Below are 22,171 nucleotides of genomic sequence, written 5' to 3'. Positions count from 1 at the left end.
GTAAAATACCAGGAGAACAAAACAATATTAAATTCTGGCTACAACTCTTGCCTGGGCCTGAAGCCTACTGTGGCTTTGTAACTGAAGAGGGATAAACACAGTGTCCATGCTTCCTCCCTAATTAAGTAGGATTGCACAAGAATGGAAGAGTGCTGTTTGATAATGTACTGAGAGCTAGCTGAAACTGAGTCACCACTGGTGGTCCACATGAGATGGTTTTCACCATTAACAGCCCTCACCTCCCTCCCAGACTTTGAGCACTTGGCAGGTAGTGACTGCACATGCCCAGCCTCTGGCCAGATGCATAGCACTGAGCTAAGAAAAGCAACCCACAAAAGACTCAAGTGCACTTTAATCAGAGAACCAATGCACAGACATGAAAGGCATTTCTACACTGGTCCACAGAACAAGGTCATTAGTTTTAAAAAAAATACAAAATGACAAGGTCATTAGTTACACAGATTGTGCGTGCGCACGTGTACACACACACACACAGAGTGGCTGCCAACCTTCCACAGGGCCTCTGACCTCTATGGTATCAAAACTCTTGGACACACTTATCAATTTGAGTTCCCACCCCTTCAATACCTATCAGTGCTGTTGCCTAGATGGAGATCCTAAGGGGGAAGCCACTTGAAAGTCAATACATTCCTCATTGTGGTGTGAATGGTCAGCCACTAAGTTCCCACTTTCAACAACAGAACCAAAACGCACAACTCCAGGTGCAAGGTTTGAAGATCCTAAGAGCACAAAACATATACACCTAAACTTTAGCACCAAAAATATGAAAGATATTGTCAGAGTCTAATCTCTTTGTACAATTTTACCTCAACAAACACGTGACTGGGTTACGTAGTGGGTAGGACACAAAAGGAACCAAGGTTATTTGGAAGGGAACCTTTAAAAGTTAAAGCCACACATAATACTAGTAATAACATTAACTGCAATTATATAGAGGGAGATGCTTAATTGTCTCTTCATTTTAATGTAAAAGTGTATTTGTTATATCTGATGTATATTAGTAGCTCACACATGGTGAGTACTTAGTATGTGCTGTGCATATAGTTCTAAGTGCTTTGCATCTCCTTATCCTCACAACAGCCTTTTGAGGTAGGTAACTCTTAAGGTGCCCATCTTACAGATGAGGACACTGAGACCCTGACAGGGTCCATGACTCTCCCAGGTCACTTAAGGGGCAAATAACAGAGCTGGGATTTAACTCAGCAGACTGGCTCCAGTCTACCTTTGAATTCTGATGCTCCACAGCTTCTCAATGTTTGTGTTTTCCTTGTTTTAATCAAAATCATCAAATGTTCCAATATTTATTAATAAAGATTTTGACTACTTATGGAGGGGTATGCTTACACTGGGATGGTTTCAACTTAAGGCTTCAGAGTAACATTCTCAGTTATCTGGGATGCTGCTGCCACCCAGAAGCCATGGGAGGCTTGCTACTTGCTACTTTTGAGTGTGTGAACTCACTGATGTTGGTTGAGGCATGAGCAGCAGCAGAAGGCTTTCTGACAGTGTGGACAATGTTAGGCTTTCTCCTGCATGTGAATTCTCTGGTGCTGACTGAGATTGCCACTAAGGCCAAAGGCTTTCCCACACACATCACAAACATAAGGCTTCTCCCCCGTGTGAGTTCTCTCGTGCTGTGTCAGATTTGCTTTCTGGGCAAAAGCTTTCCCACATTCGGTACACACATAGGGCTTCTCCCCAGTGTGGATCCTCTGATGTTTAGAAAGGCATGAGCTCTGGCGGAAGGCTTTCCCACATTCCTGACAAACATAAGGCTTTTCTCCGGTATGAATTCTTTGGTGTCGGATGAGTGGTGCACCCCGGCTGAAGGTTTGCCCACAGTAGCCACATTCATAGGGCTTCTCACCTGTGTGAACTCTTTGATGCTTAGAAAGGCATGAGCTCTGGCTGAAGGCTTTCCCGCATTCCTGACAAATGTAAGGCTTTTCTCCTGTGTGCACTCTCTGGTGTTGGACAAGCTGAGCACCCAGGCTGAAGGTTTTCCCACAATCACCACATTTGTAGGGTTTCTCAATTGTGCGAACTCTCTGATGCTGGGAAAGGCACGAGCTCTGCTGGAACATTTCCCCACATTCGTGATGCTCAAAGGACTTCTTTCCAGCCTGAGTTCCCTGATGCTGAATAAGGTAGTTACTGTGGGCAGAGACTTCATCACACATGTAATGTTTAAAGGGCTTCTCTGCAGGGTGGGTTAACTGATGTTCTAAGAGGTATGCACTTTGGTATAAGGTCTTACTACATTCGTTAAATTTAAAGAGTTGCTCACTCTTGTGGGTGGACTGATGTTTGGTGAGGGAGGTGCTGTGAATGAAGGCCTTCCTGCAGTCTCCACACTCATATGGCTTCACCCCAGTGTGGATCTTCTGGTGGTGAATGAGCTGGTTACTTTGGCCAAAGGCTTTCCCACACTGGTCACACTCAAAGGGCTTCACCCTGGTGTGAATCCTCTTGTGCTGAGTCAGGTATTTGCTGCAGCTGAAGGTTTTCTCACATTCGTCACACTTAAAGCACTTCTTGCTGACATTTGGATGCTCTGTCTGCTCTGGGTTCTCATCCAAGATCTTCCTACTTTTATCAAGTCCTTGTTTTTCTCTGATGTGTACACTCTGGTGGCAAGTTAGGGTTGAGTGGCAAATGAAGCGCTCACCACACTGCTGACATTCATAGGGGGCTTCCACCATGTGGATTTTCTGGTGCTGATTAAGGTATTCATTATGGCTGAAGGTCTCCTTGCAGTCGGCGCAGGTGTAGGGCTTTTCTGTGGTGTGAATGGACAGGTGTCGAATCAGGTGGGAGAGCCGGCTGAAACTCTTGACACATTTGTGACATTTGTGGGGCTTGTAGCCTGTGTGAATCCTCCGGTGTTCATTAAGGTGAGTGTTTCGGTAAAAGGCTTTCCCACACTCATTGCACTTATAAGGCTTCTCTCCACTGTGAACACTTCGGTGGATCTTTAGGGTCAGGATATGGCTGAAGGGTTTCCCACACTCATCACACTTATAAGGCTTTTCTCTGGTGTGAACAGACTGGTGTTTGAGGAGCAAAGAGTTTTGCCTGAAGGCCTTCCCGCACTCCTGACATTCAAATATCCTTTTTGGAGCATGGATTTTCTGATGTTGGAGGAGATATTTATTAAAGTTGAAGGTCGCCTTGCATTTGGCACATTCATAGCGTTTCCGAGTGTGGGTCTTCTGATGCCGGGTGAGGTGAAATGTTTGACTGAAACCCTTGCCACATTCTTTACATTTGTAGGATTTGCCACCTGGGTGGGTTTTCTGATGCTCAACAGGCTGTGAGTTGTGACCTGATGGATGGTCACTGTCTTGACTCTTACATGGTTTTTCTTTGGTGTGAATTTTCTGATGCCACAGGAGTTGTGTATTCTGACTGAAAGTTTCCCCGCACTTGTTACACACAACACAGGATTTGTAGTCTGTGTGAGTCACTGGTTGCACAAAAAGACAAGTGCTCTGGCTGAAATCATTCTCATACTCTTGGTGCACAGTGGGTTCCTCCCTAGTGTGAATAACCCAGTGCTGGATCAGATGGTAACTCTGGCTGAAGCTCTTCCCACACTCACTACATTTATATGGTTTCTCCCCTCCCTGGATGGTATCCTGTTGGCTCTGTTCTGAGAAGCAGCCAAAGTCATTCCCACATTCCTGAGAGTTTGCTGGTGTTAGGCTCTTTTCAGGAAGATCACAAGTCACAGAATCTGCCCCTAGAAAAAGGAGGGACTCAGGACCAAGTTTGGGGCTTATATATTCTTTGGGGCTTTCCTTGCTGGTAACAATATCAGAACTCAGAAGACTTTCTGGATCTCCTAGCAAACTGTCTAACCAGCTCTGGCCTATGCAGGCTTCTCCCAAATGGGAGTTCCAGAGGCCATCCTTGGAAAATGTCTCCAAAATCTCCTGGGAGAGTCCTTCTGCCAAGAGGTCCTGGGGCAGAGGAGAGGTCTTGGTCTCAGCTGTGTCTGAAAGAGAGGGAAAGTGCAAATGTCTCCTGTGCCCCCACCCCTGGTGGGGGGAGGAGGGAGAGAGGAGAGGCAGGCTGAGAACAGGCAAGAGGGAGAACAGATGATGGGTCCTGAGTCAGGCCTGTCTGGCAAGGAGATGGAGGAGACAGGGCCAGGGTGGTTACGTGCTCAGCGGGAGGCTACAGAAGGCCCAGGTTTAGGAGCTCATGAGACGTGAGCCGAGAACAGAGCTGCATGCTGTCAGGGGGTGGCAGGTGGCAGGAGTGTAACAGGCTGAGACTGAACCAGGCAGCTACCACTCCATGGCCCCTGGTTTGGGGGCCCTTTTTCTTCACATTAATGGTCTATCAATGAGAAAAGGCTGTCTCGGGAGTTCCCACTGTGGCACGGCAGAAACAAATCCGACCAGTATCCATGAAGATTCGGGTTTGATGCCTGACCCTGCTCAGTGGGCATTGCTGTGAGCTGTGGTGTAGGCTGGCAGCTGTAGCTCCAATTTGACCCCTAACTTGGGAACTTCCATATGCCACGAAAAGAAAAGGCCTTCTCTGATCCCTTGGGCCAGGGCCCTGCCCCTGCTTTCTCCTCCTGCAGTTGTCTCGACCAGCATTAACACCTTGGGAATCCTCACTGCCTAACCTTATGTCCTAGAAGAAACTGTGGCCTGGGAGAGAGCAGTCTGGATGCTCTTGGAAGCTTTGAAGCCTGGGCTTGAGTTACTAATGGGTGGGGCATCTGCTGGGCCCTGTGGACCAGGAAGGAGGGCTGGGCCTGCAGGAAGTGGGGTGAAACAGACCAAGGGGTCCATGGTGCTGAGGGCAGACAGGAAGGTGGCAAGACCAATGCAGGAAATGGAAGGCCAACCTCTGCTAAGCCTGGAAGAACACAGAGGAGACAGAGAAAGGGCACCAGGACTGCTAACACAGAGGGAGATGCAGGATGAGGGTTCCGGACTTGAAGCCAGCACATGGCAAGTGAAGCCCAGAAGCAGGGGGCCAAGATGACTGGAGGGCCCACAAAAGGACCACACCCCATGACCTTCCACCCTCCCACTGGGTGCTGGTGGGTCCTCGCTACCCACTCACCAGGGGCTGTTGACTCTGGGCTCCCTTTTGCCAGGGCCTCCAGCTCTTTCCCACCATTTGGACGGGAAGTCACGTTGGGTCTGGGGGGGTCTGCAGGGAAAGAAGAGCACTGTCACCAACTAGATAACGTCAGTGAGGCAGGGCATCCAGCTGCTTAGCAGGGAACTTCTGGCTTCCCTGACTAGTCAGCACTTCATCCAGCACACAGCTCCCAAGGGCCGGCTGCTGGGCTTGGTGACTCCAGGGACCCTGCAGGGCCCAGGTGGACACTCACTGAGCAGAAAGAGGCTCTGGTAGTTGTCCAGCGCTGTGTCCCAGAACAGGTTGCTCTGGTCCAGCCTCAGCTGCTCCCAGTCCCCCAAGGTGAAGTCCATGGCTACGTCCTGGAGGGTCGCAAACTCCTAGAATGCAACATACTGTCAGTGACTGTGGGGCTGGGGTCAGGGAGGGGCTCGCTCGGCACCCTTACCCACCACATGCCAGACTTTGGCAAAAAAAGTGCCTTGTGAGAAACTTCAGATGTGAGAAGCTGGGTCTCCCCTATTTTCCAGGCAAGGACAAGGAGTCTTGAAGGTGAGACATGATGTCCCTTCAAGGTCACGCAGGCAGGTCTGCCTGATCTGAACACCCATTTACTTGGCTTTTGCTTTTTCAGTGTTTGTTGATGATTTTGTTTGTACTACGGAATCTTCCAATACAAGTGAATACACTTGTCTCCTTTGTTCATTAAGCCTCTTTTTTTTTTTTTTTTTTTTTGCTGAGACATTTCAAAGTTATTCCCAGGAAGCATCTGATTTTACTGTGAACACTTTAGCATTCGCAGTATAAGTTCTAGGAGTTCCCCGGTGGTTTGGTAGTTGGGACTCGGCACTTGTACCACTGTGGCCTGGGTTCAGTCTCTAGTCTGGAATTTAAGATCCTACTTCAAGCCACTGCATGCCTTGGCAAAAAAAAAAACCCTCAAAAACAAAAAACAAAAACCAGCATAGGAGTTCCCGTCATAGCACAGCAGAAACGAATCTGACTAGGAGCCATGAGGTTGCGGGTTGGATCCATGGCCTCACTCAGTGGGTTAAGAATCTGGTGTTGCCATGAGCTGTGGTGTAGGTCACCGATGCAGCTCGGATCCTGCATCACTGTGGCTGTGGTGTAGGCTGGCAGCTACAGCTCCGGTTAGACCCCTAGCCTGAGAATCTCCATATGCCACGGGTGTGGCCCTAAAAAGGCAAAAGACAAAAAAAAAAAAAAAAAAAGGAACCAGTATAACTCCTTCCTATCACCGACTACATGGACCATATTCAAAGTCTGGATTCAGATTTGTCTGACACCTCAGTGGTGGACTTTTTTTCTCCACCACCCCTTTTTTGGCCTGCCCATGGCATGCAGAAGTCCCTGGGCCAGGGATCAATCCCAGGCCAAAGCAGTGATGCCAGATCCTTAACCTGCTGAGCCACCAGGGAACTCCATCTTTTTTTTTTTTTAATTGTAGGAAAATATGCATAACATAAAATTTCCCGTGGTAACTGTTTTGAAGTGTACGGCTCAGTGGTGTAGCCATCAGCACTGGCCATCTCTTGTCATCTTGCACAACTGAAACTCTGTCCCCACTAAAGGCTAATCCCATACTTCCCCTCCCCAGCCCCTGGCATCCACCCTCTGCTTTCTGGCCCTATGATTCTGACTCTTCCAGGTTCACTGATACATTTTCACAGTTGATCTATGTGAATCCGCATCCAAAGAGGCCCACACCCTGCACTGGGCTGCCATGGCTCTGAAGGTTTTGAATCCAGAGCTGCCGCACCCCTCTGCCCTCTTTATTCTTCTGCACTCCAGATTTAAGGGCCCATGTTCCACTTGTGGCAAACCGTTTCCTCCCCATGCCACTTGGTTGCTCCTCTGCCTCCTGCATTTCTGGGGAACTGGTCAGTGAACAGTGGTCTTATTAGATTCAGCACAAACTTGGAGGGGGGCAAAAGCCCTCAAGAGGGTGTCAAAAAAAAAAAAGAGAGAGAATGGGAGCCAATATGAAGTGGGGCTGATAAGCTGGGTCCTGACCATACGGGTTGACCCAGAAGATCCAGCCAGCCCCACCTCTGGCCTCTTTGGTTCTGCGCTCTATATGGTCTCTTGACCTTAAACCAGTTTTCTGTCATTTGTTTTTTTTTGTCTTTTTGTCTTTTTTTTGTTGTTGTTGTTGTTGCTGCTATTTCTTGGGCCGCTCCTGCGGCATATGGAGGTTCCCAGGCTAGGGGTTGAATCCGAGCTGTAGCCACCGGCCTATGCCAGAGCAACAGCAACGCGGGATCCGAGCCAAGTCTGCAACCTACACCACAGCTCACGGCAACGCCGGATCGTTAACCCACTGAGCAAGGGCAGGGACCGAACCCGCAACCTCATGGTTCCTAGTCGGATTCGTTAACCACTGCGCCACGACGGGAACTCCAGTTTTCTGTCATTTGTGGTTGAAACAGTTGCTGTCTATATCCTGCTGAAAGGGATGAGCCAAAGAGGTTTTTTTTAGCAGGAGCCAGATCAGAGGACACCAGGGAGCTTCCTTTCCTTGACTCCTCAACTCTGCTGGACAGGACCCCTGGAAATAGTGGTGGAGGGTATGGCCTTGATCTGTGGGGCACTGGGGAGCCCCAGAGAGTTTTATAAAGGAGAGCGAGAAGGTCAGAGCATTCATTTATTCAACAACCACTTCTCCTGTGTGCCAGACCCCTTTAAGGATGCTGGAGGCTTGGCATCTGGTCCTTCGCCTGGGGGGAAGCTCATGGTCTGATGGACAGACACCAGGGAGGCCCACAGTGAGTATGAGGAGACAGGGCTGTGACCAGGGAGGTATCCAGAGCTGTGTGGCCAGGGGAGGGAGTGAGGATGTTGCAGTGGAGTCCAGGAAAGCTTCCTGGAGTGGAGGATATTCAAGTTGGATTAGTATGAATAAGCAAATATCTGGCACACAGAGGAAAGTTTTCATTCATTCATTTAACAAACACCTTGAGGCTTCCTGTGTGCCAGGCCTATGCTGGTCCCTGGGGACCCAGAGATGAATCCCAATCAGTACCCATCCCCAAGGAGTACCTAGTCTGGAGGGGTGCACAGATATGGGCGGGGTGGGTCTGTGCTACAGGGGAGGTGGCAGAGGTGATGGGCAAGACCAGAACGGGGAAGAGCTGACACTGCCAGGAAGAGTCAGGGGGTGAGCTGGGTCTGGAAGGCTGTGTAAGACAGAGGGGTCAGAGATGATGGGCAGAGCCTTCTAGCAGAGGGAGGAGCCTGAGCAAAGGCAGGAAGCGGGAAAGCACAGGTCACAGGCCTAGAAAGGAGTGTTGGTTGTGTAGGGAGGATACAGTGGAGGGAGGCAGGACCCAGATCATGCAGGAGGGCGCTGAGAAACCTGGATTGCATCCTGTAAGCAGTGAGGATTCCTGGAAGGGTACCGAGCAGGAGAGCTTTAGGAAGATGGATGGGAGTTATCATAAGACAGTGAGCCGGAATGAAGGCAGGCCAGCTGTGCAGCCTCTGGGAATGACCCATTAGGACAGGAAGGACCCTCGACTCACCTCAGTCATAGCTGGCTGAGGCCTTGCAGCCAGAGTCCTCATTTAAGCTCCTCCTCTTTCCCCATCGCAATCCTGGTTGGCAGGGCTGCGGAAAGAACGCAGGAGCTGGGAGAAAGGGCCCCTTCCTCCTAGGGCTGACTCTCTGGCCATGCTGGATGAGCCCTAAAATGTCCAGAAGTGGGAGGATGAGTTAGAACACGAATCTCCCTGTAGAAATCACAACAACAAATTTATTGAAACTCCGCCAGCCCAGCTCATTGCTACTGTGCTTCAGAGCTTAGAAAGCAACTTCACACCTGTTCTTAGCACTTATCACAGTCAGGAAGTACATGCCTGGGAGATGTGGAGATTAAGATCGATCATTTGGAGTTCCTGTCGTGGCTCAGTGGTTAACGAATCCCACTGGGAATCATGAGGTTGCTCAGTGGGTTAAGGATCCAGCATTGCCGTGAGCTGTGGTGTAGGTCACAGATGCAGCTCAGATCCCGAGTTGTCGTGGCTCTGGTGTAGGCCGGCAGCTACAGCTCTGATTAGACCCCTAGCCTGGGAACCTCCATATGCCGTGGGAGCAGCCCCAGAAAAGGCAAAAGGCAAAAAAAGGGGGGGGGGGAATCGATCACCTTGATGGAACCTTCTGTTTTGCTCACTGCCATGTCTCAGCACAGCACAGTGTCTGGCACACAGTAGGTTCTTTTAAAGTATGTGTTGACAACACAAGTCTCTCTAACTGAACCATTGGGACGTTGCTTCTGGGATTTCTGGTGATCATCTCTAAGACCTGAGTCCAGGGGAGCCTCCAAAACTCTTGCTATTTCTGCAACAGCATGATTTCATCAGCCTTTTTTAAATTAAAAAAAAAAAAATTTAATGAGTTTTTGTGTGGGTGTGTGTGTCTTTTTAGGGCCGCACCTGCGGCATAGGGAAGTTCCCAGGCTAGGGGTCTAATCAGAGCTGTGCTGCCTATGCCATAGCTAATTCCAGATCCATAACCCACTGAGTGAGGCCAGGGATCAAACCTACATCCTCAATGGAGACTAGCTGGGTTCTTAACCTACTGGGCCATAACAGGAGCTCCTATTTTACTTCATTAAAAAAAAATTATGGTCACTGACCACTGAATTATTTTCATGACCCATAATATATAAAATACCATACCAATGGTGTGGCTTCTGTGTATTTCCTAAGTGGCATATATCCACGGAGTGTGGGAACATTCTAAATCACCAAGCAGCAATGACACAGGTCCGTAATTCTTCAGTCTCTGGGGTCAGATATGCTTTGAATTCACAAATCTTCAGATTTTAAAAAGGTGATCCAGAGTTCCAATCGCAGGTCGGTGGGTTAAGTGGCATTGAGGATGCGGGCTGGATCCCTGGCCTCGCTCAGTAGGTTGAGGATCCGGTGTTGCTGTGGCTGTGGCATAGGCCAGCAGCTGCAGCTCCGATTTGACCCCCTAGCTTGGGAACTTCCATATGCTGCAGGTGTGGCTATAAAAAGATAAATAAATTAATTAAAAGGTGATCCATTATATTACATATAAGGTGTATTTCCATTAAAATGCCAGTGCAGTAGAGCAGGGAAAGCATTTCAAAATTGAACACTTCAGTATTTCTAGAGTGAAGGTATAAATATTCACTCTACCCAGAATAATTAAAAGTAATAAATCATAGCACTTCTCGTCAGGGTGGGGCACCAAAGTTATGGGAAAAAAATGTTTGTGAGTTCTTGCTGTGACAGCATATCTGGAGCATTGGGACATAGGTTCGATCCGGGGCCCAGCACAGTGGCTTAAGGATCCAGTGTTGCCGCAGCTGCAGCTTAGGTTGAAACTGCAACTCGGATCTGATCCCTGGCCGGGGAATTCCACATGCCTCTGGGTGGCCAAAACAACAACAACAACAAAGATTTTCTTCACAACAGAGGTTAAGCCTTCACTTGAGAGTATAATTCTTTTTTTTTTTTTTTTGTCCTACACCACAGCTCACGGCAATGCTGGATCCTTAACCCACTGAGCCACAACGGGAACTCCAATGATTCTTAAAAAAGTTTTTCTTAAAAAAATTATTTTATTAAAGTATAGTTGATTTACAATATTGTGTTAATTTCTCCTGTACAGCAGTGATTCAGTTATACATATTCTTTTTTTTTTGTCTTTTGTCTTTTTTTTGTTGTTGTTGTTGTTGCTATTTCTTGGGCCGTTCCCGCGGCATATGGAGGTTCCCAGGCTAGGGGTTGAATCGGAGCTGTAGCCACCTGCCTACGCCAGAGCCACAGCAACGCGGGATCCGAGCCGCGTCTGCAACCTACACCACAGCTCACGGCAACGCCGGATCGTTAACCCACTGAGCAAGGGCAGGGACCGAACCCGCAACCTCATGGTTCCTAGTCGGATTCGTTAACCACTGCGCCACGACGGGAACTCCCACATTCTTTTTCATATTCTTATTATGGTTTATCTTAAGATATTAAATATAATATCTTAATATAATGTAGTTCTCTGGGCTATAGAGTAGGACCTTGTTTATCCATTTTATATTTAGTAAAATGCTAACCCTAAGCTCTCAATCTACCCCTCCCCCCCCCACCTCCAGCCCCCTTGGCAACCACAAGCCTGTTCTCTATCTGATCCACAGATGTTTTTTCTGACCCTGAGCTGGCAGAGAATGTTTTGACAGAAAATCCTTTTCATCCCAAACTTGAAAGCTGGGAAATTTCACCTAAAAATTCCATTTCCGTCTTCTGAAAAGTCCTAAGACTTGGCCACACTGGGTCTGCATTCCCACCAAGCTAGTTTGTTGGAGGCCATTTAGAGCTGCCCCCCTTGTCTGGGGTGAGCCCCGCAGGCTCCCCACTGCCCTCACCCAGTCCTCTTCTCGCCTTTATCTTATCTGCCTGACCCTCAGAGACATCTGAGTTTGAGCACTGTACATAGTTTCCAAAGCACGTTCTGTCCACACTCTCAGCCCTGGGAGGGAAGAAACTGGAGCTGTTGTGAAGCTCAAGGTCAACCAGCCTGTGGTAGTAACTTGAGCCAAATAAGTGGGGAACTGGAAAGCCTTAAGCCCTGGAGTCAAGGAATCTTGCCTCTTCTTTATGTGGGACTATGGCCAGATCATTGGGCTTCAGTTTCTACAGGTACAAAATAAGGCAGATAACAACAAATCCACAATCGCTTTATCTGCAATTCTAAAAACAAAAGGCTCAGAAAACCGGAATTTTATTCATAAATTGACAGCAAAACCGAGCTCAAACTGCTACAGGCTATGTGTAGTCTTTAATCCCCTTCACTGTGAATCTTCACGCCTTTTCTGGCAGAAATGTACGATTTTTAAGAACTGCCCCAGATCTCGCTGCGGTGTAATTATGTAGCTGAATTATGAAATATGCATCCTATTGACTTTATAAAGTCTAAAAAATTCTGATTCCCCAGATGATCCTAACGCCAAGAGAATCCAATAAGACCGGGGAGCCCCTGCGGAGGTTACAGAATAAAATGCGAGAACGGCGGGGTGCCTGGCGTACAGAAAGCGCTCAAATAAATGGTAAACACCCTGACACCCTAAAGAACTCCCATTCATTCATTCCTCAAGATCCTGCCCAGCTCTGCCAAGGACTTCAGGCAACTCAGTTCCTCCTTCAGCCTCAACCAAAATATAAAATAGCATCGCTCCTCTCAAGGCTGCGGGTGAGGACCAGAAATTACTTTAGCAAGAGTCTGGCCCATTACAAGCTCTGAACAAGACTCCACCTAGATACCCACCCCGGAAGGCGACGCGCCCAGTGCCGATCACGCCCCAAGATCATTCCGTTACCCCTTAGGAAGGACCGAGCCCACAAGCCTCCAGAGTCCTCAGCGATCCCAGCCCCGGCGTCTCCTCACCTCGAGACTGGTCTGCCGAGTTGGCACACGCGCCTTCTTGCAGCCACTTCCGTTGCGGAGAGAATATCAGAACTCCAGCCGGGAGCCTCCGCGAGCCAACGCCAAGACTCCGTTTCCCAGAGGGCTGTGCGAACGTCTCTTATCTTCTCATCTGCCCTAGCGTCTTCGTCGTTGGAGGGCCCGCTGAGCACGCTGGGAAATAAATAGAAAGAATTGGCACCAAGTGTTATCTGGGCATTGTAGTCCAGCTTTTGAAGGACATTCTAATCAAGTTATCCTGCCTTTTGGAGAAGACTGGGAGGTTTTTCCATTTCTGAAGGCGACAACTAGAGGGTTGCCATGGAAACACGTTGAGGAAGAACCTGAATTCCTGAGGGAACACGCGAGAAGGTAAGGGTGGTGTTGAGGCGGAAGAAATGAGACTTTGACCTCTGATTGGTGGAGATATGCCTCGTATTCCATCCCTCCTTACGATTGGCTCCACAGGGCACATGCGCTGTAGAATCACGACGCATTCCACGGAAGGTGGGACGGGGTTGGGCGATGAGGGAATAATCCCTCCCCCACTTTTGAGTCAGAGGGCTGACCTGCCGCGAAGGTGCCTGGGAAATGGAGTAACCGCGGGCAGTCCGGCGGCCAGGTTGGACTGCGCGGGCGCAGTCCTCCCTCGGGCGAGAGGATGCGCGCGCAGCACCTTCCGCCTGGGCGGAAGTTTCTCCGGGGCAACTGAGAAGGTCGGTCCTGGTTCCTCTGGAAGATTCGAGGGTCAGGCTGCAAATATCTGGCCCCCCCCCACTAGGCTCACCAAATTCAGAGGTGAGGGGAAACGAGGCGAACCAGGGCAGGTCTCCAGACTCCCTAGCCACAATTCGGTCGTCAGCACGACCCTTTATGGGAGGCGGGTTCCGCAGGAGCCGGGGGTCGGGGTTTGGGGTGAAAGAGACTTCTGGGCGTCGGGATCACGGCTGGTTTCTGCTGTCTCAATCTTAGTTGGGCTCTTGGTGGTGGGCGTGGCTAGTGGAGAGTTTGTCAGAGGCCCCGCCTTAGTACTACGTCATCCCTAGGTTCTGTAGGGGGCGGGTCGAGACGTATTAGCTCTCCTGACAGAAGGTGGAGTCTTGCCTTAAGCTCCTCTACTGTTTTTGGTCTCAGAACTTTCCAGGAGAGACAAAGTACTTGACACATAGCAGATGTTCAGTAAATATTTGCAGAATAAATAAAGTAAATGGATGAATAAATGCTAAAGGTTGACTTGAATGTTGGAGCCTTGGTTTTAAGTCCTGAACTAACAACATGATCTTGGTCTGCTGATTTCAAGACTCTGAGATTCCCTTCTTTCTTCCATCTATATTTTTTGAGAGTTTATCTCCATCCGATTTACTTTTTTTTTTTCCATCTGACTTATTAAACACTTACTTATTTGTTTAGTAAACTTGTCTTCCCCCACTGGAATGTGAATGTGGGTCAGGAGCCTTGTTTCCTTTGCTACTGTATCCGCAGCAAGTTGGCACATCTTAGGAGTCCAGTGAGTACTTATTGAATGAATGAATGACCTTAGCACAGGCTGGCTACATAGCCAAAGCTCAGTGAATGTTAACTAGTATCTTTTATCTACATGTGCAGTGACCCTGAGTCAGCCTCTGTACCTTTTTTCACTTACAGGACACTGTTTAAATGGAGTTTCCAGCCCAGTGAATCTGAGGGCCATCTGTGACCCATAAAGGTACCATCCCCTCAGGCACATGCCCCTTAAAGCCAGTTCCCCTCCAATAGCCTGCTCCTCCTCCATCTCCTGTATGTTGCTGCTCTCAGACTTCACTCCCAAGAGGAAGGTTATGGACATGGCAGTGGTCCAGGCACTTGCTCATCCCTGGAGGCCATCTTTATCCAGCGGCACTCGGTAGCTGGGGAAATTCCACTGAAAGTAATACCACCACTGGGAGTTCCTGTCATGGCTCAGCAGAAACAAATCTGACTAGCATTCATGAGGATGCAGGTTCGATCCCTGGCCTCGCTCAGTGGGTTAAGGATCTGGCATTGCCCTGAGCTGTGGTGTAGGCCAGGGGCTACAGCTCCAATTCAGTCCCTAACCTGGAACCCTCCATATGCCGTGGGTGAACCCTAAAGAGATTTAAAACAAAAAAACAAAAACCACCACAGAAGTTCCCACTGTGACACAATGGGTTAAGGATCTGGCATTGCTACAGCTGGGGCGTAGGTTGCAGCTCAGATTTGATCCCTAGCCCAGGAGCTTCCATAGACTGCAGGTGTGGCCAAAACAAGCAAACAAAAAAGCCACAAATTTTCAGATTTTATTTACACAAGTACCATGCTGCTGTAACAAAGACCCCCAAATCTCAGTAACTTAACCCAAACACGAGGGTTAATACAAAGTTTGGAACAACTCTCCAGGGTAGCTATCCTCTAAACAATTTTGATCTCGTGGCTCCAGCATCAACACGGGCTTCAGGATTATTGTGGCAGTGGTGACTCTTCTAGCTTAAAAATGTTCACCAGGATTTCCCGTCATGGCTCAGTGGAAATGAATCTGACTAGTATCCATGAGGACATGGGTTTAATCCCTCCACTGATGGAGATCAGTGGGTTAAGGATCCGGTATTGCTGTGAGCTATGGTGTAGGTTGCAGACTCAGCTCGGATCTGGTATTGCTGTGGCTGTGGTGTAGGCTGGCACCTTTAACTCTGACGTGACCCCTAACCTGGGAACTCACATATGCCACAAGTGCGGCCCTTTGAAAAGCTGAAGGTGGGCATTTAAGTGTTATTAGCAGGAGAAAAAATTGTTAAGTTACATGACCAATCAGAATCTCAGCCTCTTAGAGGCTAAAGGATACTTGGCATAGTTTTGTAATTAGATGTCTTACCCAACTTGTGTAGCATGACAGAGGTGCAGTTTTATGCCTCAGTGTGGTTTCTGCTCTTCTGTAGGCCAAGGGGAAGAGGAAGCTTTTTCTCCTCTGGTTGAGATTTCTTTCACAAGCTATTTGGACGGCCTTTGTGTTTCAAGGGCAAGCAGTGGAATTCCACTAGTCAGCACCAAGAGGAAATAGAGAGCCCTAAGAAGCTCAGAATTTAGGATTTTGGAAAGAGAGAGAAGATGAATAGAAATATTAACAAATGGAAGATGATAGGTGGAATACAGGGTATCGTAGAGAAATAACAACCACTAACAGAAAAGATTTTCTGGAGTTCTCTGGTGACTGAGCGGTTAAGGACCCAACGTTGTCACTGCTGTGGGGCAGGTTCAGTCCCTGGCCCGGGAACTTCCATATACTGTGGGCACAGCCCAAGAGGGAAGAAGAAAAAAAGAAAAGGCTTCCTATGGACCAGGCCCTGTTCTTAGCAGCTGATAGAAATGTATTCCATTTCAGAGTTCCCATCATGGCTCGATGGAAAGAACCTGACCGATACCCATGAGGACGCAGGTTCGATTCCTGGCCTCGCTCATTGGGTTAAGGATCCAGCATTGCCATGAGCTGTGGTGTAGGTGGCAGACGCGGCTCAATCTGGTGTTGCTATGGCTGTGGTATAGGCCGGCAGGTACAGCTCCAATTTGACCCCTAGCCGGGGAACTTCCTTATGCTGCGGATGTGGCCCTAAAAAGATTTAAAAAAAAAGAAGAAACGAGCATCACATTTCTGGTCACAGACCCTCGATGCTTCTGTCATGGGAGCAGTTCTCCTGCGGACGTTCTGTCCGCCTCACAGCATTCCTGTATCTTGTGTGAGGTCTGCAGTTTCCCTCCACGTTTGCTCGGCCTCGACCTGCCCTGGGCCTTTAGGGAGAGACCGGTGGCTCGAAGCTGGCTACAGCGGGTGGCAACTCGGAAGCGGCCCCTTTCTGCGAGTGTGCACATTCCAGAATGAGAACTGTTTTTCCTTTTGCAGTCTTGTCACCACGGGAAGCTCAGATGATGACTCATCGGCAGTGGGTTGAGATTTGCTCTCAGCTTCCCGTTCCCTCCCCCCTCCCCTGCTTCTGTTTTCCAGCATGATCTTCTGTCCAGACTGTGGCAAAGGCATTGAGGCGGCATTCAAATTCTGCCCCTACTGCGGCAAGCCTTTGCCTACACTGGAGCATGAGGACGCCCAGACCTTTGTCAGACCGTTCCTGTCATCCTTCCGAGGTAAAACCCATGGCTTTGAGCGTCTCCCCACAGGAGGGGTGATGTGTGTGTGTTGGGGTGGGGGTCAGGGGGACAGACACCCTGGTGGCCTGCTTGACCTTGTGTAGACATTGAGAAGCTCAGCGCTCAGGCTCACTCTGTACTGTTTCTTGGCATCTTCTCGGACACGTGGCCCCAGCGGTGACATCTCATACATTTGTTATTATTTTTTTCTTTTGTCTTTTTGTCTTTTCCAGGGCCGCACCCGTGGCATCTGGAGGTTCCCAGGCTAGAGGTCGAATCGGAGCTGTAGCTGCCAGTCTACACCACAGCCACAGCAACAAGGGATCCAAGCTGCATCTGTGACCTACACCACTCCTCCCCTGAGGTCTCCGTCCCTACGTGTCAGACCGCCTGCTTGACGTCTGTTGGATGGATGTCTTGTGTGTGTCTCCCCGTGCCCAGGACCAACCTCCTGGTGATGACTGCTCCCGGCCCTCCCACCACCTGCCCCTTCCGGGGACCTCTCTGTCGTGCTAAACGGCAACTCACTGTCTGGTTTCTCAGACCAGACCGTGCAGTCATCCTCAAGGCCTCTTCTCTCCCACCCCGCATCTTCACCCTCCAGCAGATCTTGTCAGCTCTCCCTTTAAAAGTCAATGCCGGAGTTCCCATCGTGGCTCAGTGGTTAAGGAATCCGACTAGGAACCATGAGGTTGCAGGTTTGGTCCCTGGCCTCGCTCAGTGGGTTAAGGATCCGGCGTTGCCATGAGCTGGGGTGTAGGTTGCAGACACAGCTTGGATCCTGTGTTGCTGTGGTTCTGGTGTAGGCTAGCGTCTACAGCTCTAATTAGACCCCTAGCCTGGGAACCTCCATATGCCGCAGATGGGGCCCCAGAAAAGACAAAAAAATTAAAAAGTCAATGCCAAGGTGTTTCCTGGTGGCCTAGTGGATAAGAATCCAGCGGTTGTCAGTGCTATAGCTCGGGTCACCGTGGCGGCCTGGGTTTGACCCCTCGCCCGGGAACCTCGCACACCACGGACGTGACCAAAAAAAAACAATCAGTGCCGAATCAGACCACTTCCTGCCACCACCCTGATCCATCCCACCCTCACCTCTCAGCAATATTGTGGTAGAAGCCATCGTGCCCTGGTCTCCCCATGTTTTCTCTCTCCCCTAGGGTTCTCTTCAAGTAGCAGCCCTTCAGACCCCGATAAAACAAAGTCAGATCCTTTAGGAGTTTGCCTGTGGCATAGCACGTTAAGGATCTGGCATTGTCACTGCAGCAGCTTGGGTCACTGCTATGGCTCGGGTTAGATCCCTGGCCTAGGAACGTCTGCAAGCCGAGGACATGGCCAAAAAAAAAAAAAAAAAAAAAACAGTCAGACCCTGTCATGCACCTGCTCACCACCCCCCCAAGTGAGGCCTGATGTGATCAGGTCCCTGTTTCCTGTCAGCTCATCTCCTAACCTGGAGCCAAGGGTTGCACTCGGGCTGGGTGGTTCCTGCCTCATCGGGGGCATGACCCGCTCGCTCACTTCCGTCGGGTCTTTATTCAGTTGCTGCCTGCCCAGAGAGGCTTCCCTGCCACCTCTAATTAAATTACATCCTCTGTGTGACACTCCCTGTCCCCTGCCCCTCTGTCCTACCTTTTGTATTTGTATTAACTGTATTAAGCATGGTGTTTTACTCGTGTATGTTGCCGCTCCTCTTTAAGCTCCCTAAGGATGGGATTTATCATAAATTCATCGTAAGCTGTGTCGATTGTGGTTTGTAACCTGCTGTTGGCACAGCACCCAGAACTGAATTGGGTGCTGAGAAGCCTCACTGATCCATTGACTGAATGAATGAAATGGCAGCAGTAGGTCCTCACCAGTGGCAAGCGTGAGCATGGGTTTTACACTGCTGAATCCTAGTGGATTTACTTGTCTGAAAGCCACAGAAGGAAATTGGCTTACATGGTAGGAAGTCCGGAAATACTGATTTTATCATTGGGGTTGTGTTTGGCTACAGGAAAGAGAAAATACTACTTCAAGAGTTTAAACAAATGAATGAGTTTATTTTTATCAACAGAAAGTCTGGAGGGAACAGTCTGCTGTAGGGATGGTGTCCCCATGATGCCACAAAGGACCCAATTTCCTCCTGTCTTTCTCCTCATCCTTAGTATATAGGGTATTTTTATTTTTTTTATTTTTTTTTACTTTTTGTCTTTTTGCCATTTCTTGGGCCGTTCCCGCAGTTAGTATATGGTTTTTGTTCCCATGTTTGTTGCCTCAAGATGGCTTCTCCATCGCCAGCATTGCATCTGCATTCCAGGCAGTACCTACAGTGTTTGCCTTAGTGTGATTTCAGAACCTGAGTTTTTTCTTTTTTTTTTTCTCTTTCTTTCTAGGGCTACACCTGCAGCATATGGAAGTACCCAGGCTAGGGGTCCAATCAGCTGCCGCTGCTGCCTATACCGACAGCTCACAGCCACCCCGGCTCCTTAACCCACTGAGCAAGGCCAAGGATCCAGCCCGCATCCTCATGGGTACTGGTTGGATTCACAACCACTGAGCCACAATGGGAACCCCTCAGAGCCTGAGTGCTTAACCCCAGCTTTCCCTGATGCCAGTCCAGGGCCTTCAGTATTCATTCACCTAGTTATCAGGCAATAGAGACTGCCTGTTGTGTACTTAGGTGCTGTATTTATCCCCAGGGATGTAGTAGCAGGTGAGATGAGCCTGGTTTCTGGTCCCTCAGATTTGGAGGCTGATGGGCCAAACAGACATTGAATAAGGAATGATTAGTCAAGACCACAGCACACACATAAGGGAGTTGTGTTTCTGGGAGGACCAGGGAAGGCCTTCCTAGGAGGCTAACATTTGAGCCAAGACCTAGGGATGCTCAGAATTAGATAAGAGTGGGAGCAAGGTGAGAGGCTCAGAACGGGAATTCCAGGCATCAGCGTGTGGTTTGGAGGAAGGCCGAGAGGCGGGAGGAGCCGTACACATTGGAGAAATAAAGGACAGCTGTCCTGGGGCCAGACAGGTGGGGCCTTGTAGACTGTGGTGAGGACCTTAGTAATGGAAACATGGAGGCATGGAAACCAGTTAGGCCATTCTAGGAATCAGGGGCCAAACATGCTGGCTGTGGTACTCTCAACTATAAGAAGACTTCGGTCCCCCCCCCCTTTTTTTTTTAGGGCCATACCCACAGCATGTAGAGGTTCCCAGGCTAGGGGTCACATTGGAGCTACAGCTGCCAGCCTACATCACAGCCACAGCCACGCAAGATCCAAGCCTCGCCTGCAACCGACACCACAGCTCACAGCAATGCCGGATCCTTAACCCACTGAGCGAAGCCAGGGATTGAACCCGCGACCTCATGGTTCCTAGTCAGATTCATTTCCTCTGCGCCACAACAGGAACTCCTGTTTTCCTTTTCTAATATTTCATTGTCAGTATACCGAAATGCAGCCGATTTCTGAATGTTAATCTCGTGTCCTGCTACTTTGTTGAAAGAAGACGTCTGTTTTTAGTAATGTGGAAGACTAGATGTTGGGGGGGGAAGCCCCTGTGGTTCAGCACACCACAAATGCTGGATAAAACATAAAGAATATTGTTTTTAAAATCATAGGGCCGAGTGTAGGAAGGTAAGGCAATTCCATGGATGTGAGAAACAATAAGAAAACACAGACCCACCAGACTGAGCAAACGCTGTATGTGGTGTTTGTCCTGGACTGTGTGCTGGTCATTGGTGGCCTTGAACCTCGGTTTTAACGGGGTATAGGAGACAAAGCTTAGGGCCTGAGCAGTGCAGGAGGTCAGATTGGAAACCTTCTCTAAAATCTGAAGTTCCAGAGTTCCCATTGTGGCTCAGTGGATAATGAATCTGACTAGGAACCATGAAGTTTCGGGTTCCATCCCAGGCCTCACTCAGTGGGTTAGGGACCAAGCGTTGCTGTGAGCTGTGGTGTAGGTCATCAATGCGGTTCAGATCCTGAGTTGCCATGGCTGTGGCATAGACTGGCAGCTACAGCTCCGATTAGACCCCTAATCTGGGAACCTCCATGTGCCACAGGTGCAGCCCTAGAAAGACAAAAGACAAAAAAATAAAATCTAGAGTTCCCTGGTGGCTGAGCGAGGTAAGAATCTGGCATTGTCACAGCTGTAGCTGGGGTTGCTGCTGTGGCACATGTTTGATATCTAGCCCAGGAACTTCTGTGTGGCACAGCCAAAAAAAGTAAATTAATTAAATACAAGCTGTAATTCTTCAGTGGATAAACTAAAACAAAAATTGCTGCACAGAGAAAATGGGTAGAGACATTTGTCTGTCTCAACCTTGATTGTGGGTGAAAAAAGGAATAGCTTATGTGAGAATTCCTAACCATGAATTCACATCCTCACCAGTCTGGGGCTAGGATTCATACTGATCTGTGTGGCCCTGAAAAAAAACCCAAACATAAAAGTTAGTGTAAAGTGATGAGGTGCTGGTGCCCCTGCCCAAGAGAGAGATCTCTTCATGGGGGGCATCCCTTAAAGACAGATCTAAGAAGGAGTTCCCATTGTGGCTCAGTGGTAACAAACCTAAGTAGTATCCATGAGGATTCAGGTTCAATCCCTGGCCCCATTCAGTGTTTTAAGGACCTGGAGTTACAGCGAGCTGCAGTGTAGGTCACAGGTGCAGCTCAGATTCTGTGTTGCTATGGCTGTGGCATAGGCCAGCAGCTGCAGCTCTGATTCGACCCCTAGCCTAGGAACTTCCGTGTACCATGGGTACGGCCCTAAAAAGATCTAAGAATTCCAACAGACACATGAGCTCCCAGCCAATTAACAAAGACACCAAGAAACAGGCCACTGTCAAGAGAAACAACAAACTGTAGGATCAGACCTATAATGACAGGAGATTTTGGAATTAACACTTGACTGTGTACATAGAGATAAATTTAAATATATTGAAGGAACAAAAGTTAGAATTGATGAGGCAGATTTTAAAAGCAAGCAAATAAATATATGATGATTAAAAAAAATGTGTCATGGCAGTCAGAAACTCAGATGGTTTAAACTGCAGACTAGACATAGCTGAAGGGAGAATAGTGAACTGGAAGATAGATACGAAGAAATTACCTAGAGGAGAGCACACAAAGTGCTAGAGGATACAAAAGAAAGGCTAAGACACATGAAGGAAAGACTAACAAAAAAAATAGTTTGCCTAGATATTTAGGCAATAGAAGAAGCGCGACTTGGCTGTGAGGCTCAAAGGGTAGAGAGTGGTTGAATATGACCTCAGGGCTTTGGGTTGAATGGTTCCTGGAAAGGATGTTTTTGCATTCTCTATTTTGCATAACTCCATTTTGTCTTCTTTTTTTTTTTTTTCTTTTTTTTCTTTGGTCTTTCTAGGGCCACACCCATGGCATATGGAGGTTCCCAGATTAGGGGTCAAATTGGAGCTGTAGCCTCCAGCCTACACCACAGCCACAGCAACGCAGGATCTGCACTGCATCTGCAACCTGCA

General features: G+C 48.8%; 2 protein-coding genes across 6 annotated transcripts in view; one reads left to right on the top strand and one right to left on the bottom strand.

Moving 5' to 3' along the window:
- Positions 1-334: 334 nt before the first annotated feature.
- Positions 335-12,694, bottom strand: ZNF473 (zinc finger protein 473). Its single transcript, XM_047790148.1, has 5 exons — positions 12,550-12,694; positions 8,670-8,831; positions 5,381-5,507; positions 5,107-5,196; positions 335-4,018 (listed from the first exon to the last, which is right to left on the bottom strand). Exons 2-5 carry the CDS (start codon positions 8,709-8,711, stop codon positions 1,539-1,541), a joined length of 2,739 nt encoding a protein of 912 aa, XP_047646104.1. The 5' UTR covers positions 8,712-8,831; positions 12,550-12,694; the 3' UTR covers positions 335-1,538.
- Positions 12,695-12,804: 110 nt separating this feature from the next.
- The window catches only part of VRK3 (VRK serine/threonine kinase 3), a 37,076-nt gene continuing 27,709 nt past the window's right edge, over positions 12,805-22,171 (top strand). The window contains exons 1-3 of one of the 5 annotated variants that reach the window (XM_047790150.1): positions 13,184-13,283; positions 14,212-14,272; positions 16,559-16,695. In XM_047790150.1, coding sequence (XP_047646106.1) covers positions 16,560-16,695 — 136 coding nt within the window. In that variant the 5' untranslated portion in view covers positions 13,184-13,283; positions 14,212-14,272; position 16,559. Of the gene's footprint in view, positions 12,940-13,183; positions 13,366-14,211; positions 14,273-16,558; positions 16,696-22,171 lie in introns of those variants that run through there. The other 4 variants (XM_047790149.1, XM_047790153.1, XM_047790152.1 and 1 more) reach the window with 4 other exon arrangements.

This window comes from Phacochoerus africanus, chromosome 8 (assembly GCF_016906955.1).
Source record: "Phacochoerus africanus isolate WHEZ1 chromosome 8, ROS_Pafr_v1, whole genome shotgun sequence".
Taxonomy (NCBI): Eukaryota; Metazoa; Chordata; class Mammalia; order Artiodactyla; family Suidae; genus Phacochoerus; species Phacochoerus africanus.
This window is presented reverse-complemented; position numbering and strand designations above follow the sequence as displayed.

Coding starts and splice junctions, on each gene's coding strand:
- ZNF473 (XM_047790148.1), bottom strand. CDS start 8,711: ATGAGGACTCTGGCTGCAAGGCCTCAGCCAGCTATGACTGAG. Junction 5,197..5,380: donor CCAGAGCCTCTTTCTGCTCA/GTGAGTGTCCAC, acceptor CTTTCCCTGCAG/ACCCCCCCAGACCCAACGTG. Junction 4,019..5,106: donor CCCAGAGTCAACAGCCCCTG/GTGAGTGGGTAG, acceptor CCTCTCTTTCAG/ACACAGCTGAGACCAAGACC.